The sequence below is a fragment of the Carassius auratus genome, chromosome 41, assembly GCF_003368295.1.
Source record: "Carassius auratus strain Wakin chromosome 41, ASM336829v1, whole genome shotgun sequence".
Classification (NCBI taxonomy): Eukaryota; Metazoa; Chordata; class Actinopteri; order Cypriniformes; family Cyprinidae; genus Carassius; species Carassius auratus.
The window spans coordinates 21,225,643-21,228,796 of record NC_039283.1 but is presented as its reverse complement, the minus strand read 5'-3'; the positions used below and the strand labels follow the sequence as shown (position 1 = coordinate 21,228,796).

Genomic DNA, 3,154 nt, shown 5'->3' with positions numbered 1-3,154 from the left:
TAAAGTTAATTTCACTCCTCCCCTAAAACCTACAACTCACCTCTCATTTGTTAGCTAACTTCAGAACAGAAAAGACTGAACCAGAGAACAGTAATACATACATTGCTGCAGACTCCAAGGCAGAAAGAAAATTACAATCAAAATCCAATAATCTGACAAATGGATCGCAGCCAGCCTTTCAGTGACACACGTCCATATCCAGGACAGTCTGGGGTCACTGTACAGCCTCCAGTTTTTGTGACCACTGTTCCACTGGCCAGACCAGTGCCAGATCACTTGGGCTACTCCATCTTTACCCTACTGTGCTGCTGTTTTCCTCTGGGCATTGCTGCGCTGGTTTTCTCCTGCTCTGTAAGTATATTAGTTCATGTGTTTGTCTTTTAATTAATGAATTTAACATTTACAAGTATTAAACTTTGTAACATATATACACGGTGTGTGTGTGTGTGTGTGTGTGTGTGTGTGCGTGCATGCATGTGTGTGTGTTTGTACTACTGTAAATCAATATATACAACTAGTAAAAAGTCTTTGAACAGATTTTTTTATATTTTGTTTATTTTTTATTTTTTATAATTAACTTTTTTTTAACTGTTTACTACACCTGCATTTATTTGATCCAAAATGCAAGCGAAAGTAATATTGTGACATATTGCTACTATTTATGACTACTTTCTATTTTAATATATTTTCAAATGTAACTTATTCCTGTCATTTCAAAGCTGAATTTTCAGCATCATTACTCTAATCTTCAGTGTCACATGATCCTTCTGAAATCATTCTAATATGCTGATTCACTGCTCAGAAAATAAATATATTATTATAATTTTAATTATTATAATTATTATTATTATTTAACATTTCTATAATTTCTTTCCTCAAAAAAGAAAGAAAAATGTATACTGACTCCAAGCTTTTAAATGGTACAGTATATAATGTTACAAAAGCTTTTATTTCAGATAAATGCTGATCTTTGGATCATCCTATTAATAAAATAATCTTGAAAAAAAAGTACTCAACTGTTTTAAATAAATGTAATAATGAGGTTTTGATCCAAAAATCAGCATATTAGAATGATTTCTGAAGGATCATGTGAATGGAGAAATTATGCTAAAAAGTCAGCTTTGTCACAGGAATAAATTGCATTTTAACATATATTTTCAAATAGCAAGCAGTCATTTTAAATAGTACACATTTTTCACAATATGATATTTGGGATCAAATAAATGTAGGCTTGGTGAGCACAAGATAATTCTTTAAAAACATAAAAAATCTTACAGTTCAAAAACGTTTGACTGCATATAGGTATATTACTCACTCATCAAAATGTGAGAAGATTTTTAAAGCTTAAGCTGTATTTGTGGTCACAAATACATAAGCATTATCATACGACAAAATCTTTCATGTAACTTCCTCAGAACTGAAATGGCTGGTGTTTTCGGTTTTCTTTAAATGTCTGTCAGTTATATAGAAAAAATGTGGAGCTGGAAACCCCCTAAACAGCAACAGTTTTAACAGTTTTAAGAAAAAAAAAGTAATTTTATTAGTTATTCAGCTGGCTAATGATTCTTAAAATTTAGGCTGCATGTGTCAAGATACATAAAACATAATATATGTATTTATGTATTTAAATATACATCCTCTTACCCCTAACTACCCCTAAGATTTAGGAGCTGGTTTTCATCAATAAAAAGCTTTGTCAAATATCCTAAGGCAAATAATTAGGAGTCTGGAGTTAAGTCTGCCAGCATGTATACACATGAAAAAAATATATACTTACAAGCCAATCGTTTTAAACATACATATAGTTCAATGTTATTTTGTGACTGGATTAGCTAAACTCTATTTATAACTCTATTTACTCTATCTATATATATAGCTATTTATGATGTTAACTTGGTTATCAATGTGTATAATAAAACAAAGCTACATTAGCAAATTTATACAAAAACCTGTTTACTTTCAAGAAAACGATAAGAAACCAGTGGTAACTTCACAAAGTTAAATTAATGTGCAATTTGTTTCAAACAGTTAAATGGCTTAATAATTGAATATCTAAGGTAAGTTTTATAAATAAATACAGTTTCACTGTTTCTGCTTCAAAATTTCACATTTACTTCAGTGCGTTACTTATGAAAGCCTGTTTCTGCCATGAGATAATAATAATAATAATAATAATAATAATAATAATAATAATAATAATAATAATAATAATAATAATAATAATAATAATAATGGTAAATGCAACTTTTTATCTCAACATTCTGAAATGTTGCTGAAAGGTGTAAGTTTATTTCTCACAATTCTTACTAATAAAATAAAATAAAGTTTATAGCCCAGATTTGCTTTCAGTGTACCTCTTCCATCAAATGTAAATGGAACAATAAATGTTGAACATTCCCATCCACCACTGGCTCAAAGAAATGTTATATGTTTCATAATTGTTTTCACAGACTCGAGATGCCATCTACTCAGGACAGCAAGAATTAGCAAAGAGGCATTCCAAAACAGCGCTCATGCTGAATCATATCGGCCTTGGGATTGGCTTGGTTATTATTGTATTGATTATTTTCAACCAGATGATGAAATGAAGATAAAAGCTTTTAGAGCTGAAATGGCTGGAAGCATCTTAAAAACAGATTTGTTTTTCTTTATGTTACTTGTTCAATTTATAATTATTCTTATGCTTTTAGGCTGATTATTCTATGTTTAAACCAAGGCTACCATGCAGTTTTCTGTTCTCTTTACTTCTAAAATGTTTTGTTTAGGCTTTTGGCTTATTTTAAATATCTTGTGTGCAGCTGGGTTTTTTTTTCACAAACTTAAACAGAAATGAAAGTTTTAGTCAAATACTCAAATCAGAAAGTGCATTATGGGAACACCAGTATCAGAAAAGTTGAGTAGATTTTACTCAATATAAAATTGCTTTTTTTATTGCCTGAACTAACTTTTTCATGTAGAAATTAAACTTGTTTTTCTGTAGTATTTACTTCATCACAGAATCATTTTTAGCATGGAGTGCTGACAGAAAGAAAACTAGTTTGGTATGATGGCTAGAATTATTATTTTTTTCTAAATAAGACAACAATTTGCTATATTTCTAATACCATATTGTAATACAGTCCTTGTCCAAAAATAAATAACTAAATAAATAATA

The 3,154-nt window shown here is 29.6% G+C and overlaps 1 protein-coding gene across 1 annotated transcript; it reads left to right on the top strand.

Moving 5' to 3' along the window:
- LOC113059660 (synapse differentiation-inducing gene protein 1-like) lies at positions 1–3,154 on the top strand. Its single transcript, XM_026228203.1, has 2 exons — positions 1–351; positions 2,451–3,154. The coding sequence occupies exons 1-2, from the start codon at positions 160–162 to the stop codon at positions 2,586–2,588; spliced, it is 330 nt and encodes a 109-aa protein (XP_026083988.1). The 5' UTR covers positions 1–159; the 3' UTR covers positions 2,589–3,154.

Bases quoted from the DNA above. Each gene is read 5' to 3' on its own strand.
- LOC113059660 (XM_026228203.1), top strand. From the start codon at position 160: ATGGATCGCAGCCAGCCTTTCAGTGACACACGTCCATATCCAGGACAG. The intron at 352-2,450 runs GTAAGTATATTA...TTGTTTTCACAG, and splicing joins CGCTGGTTTTCTCCTGCTCT to ACTCGAGATGCCATCTACTC.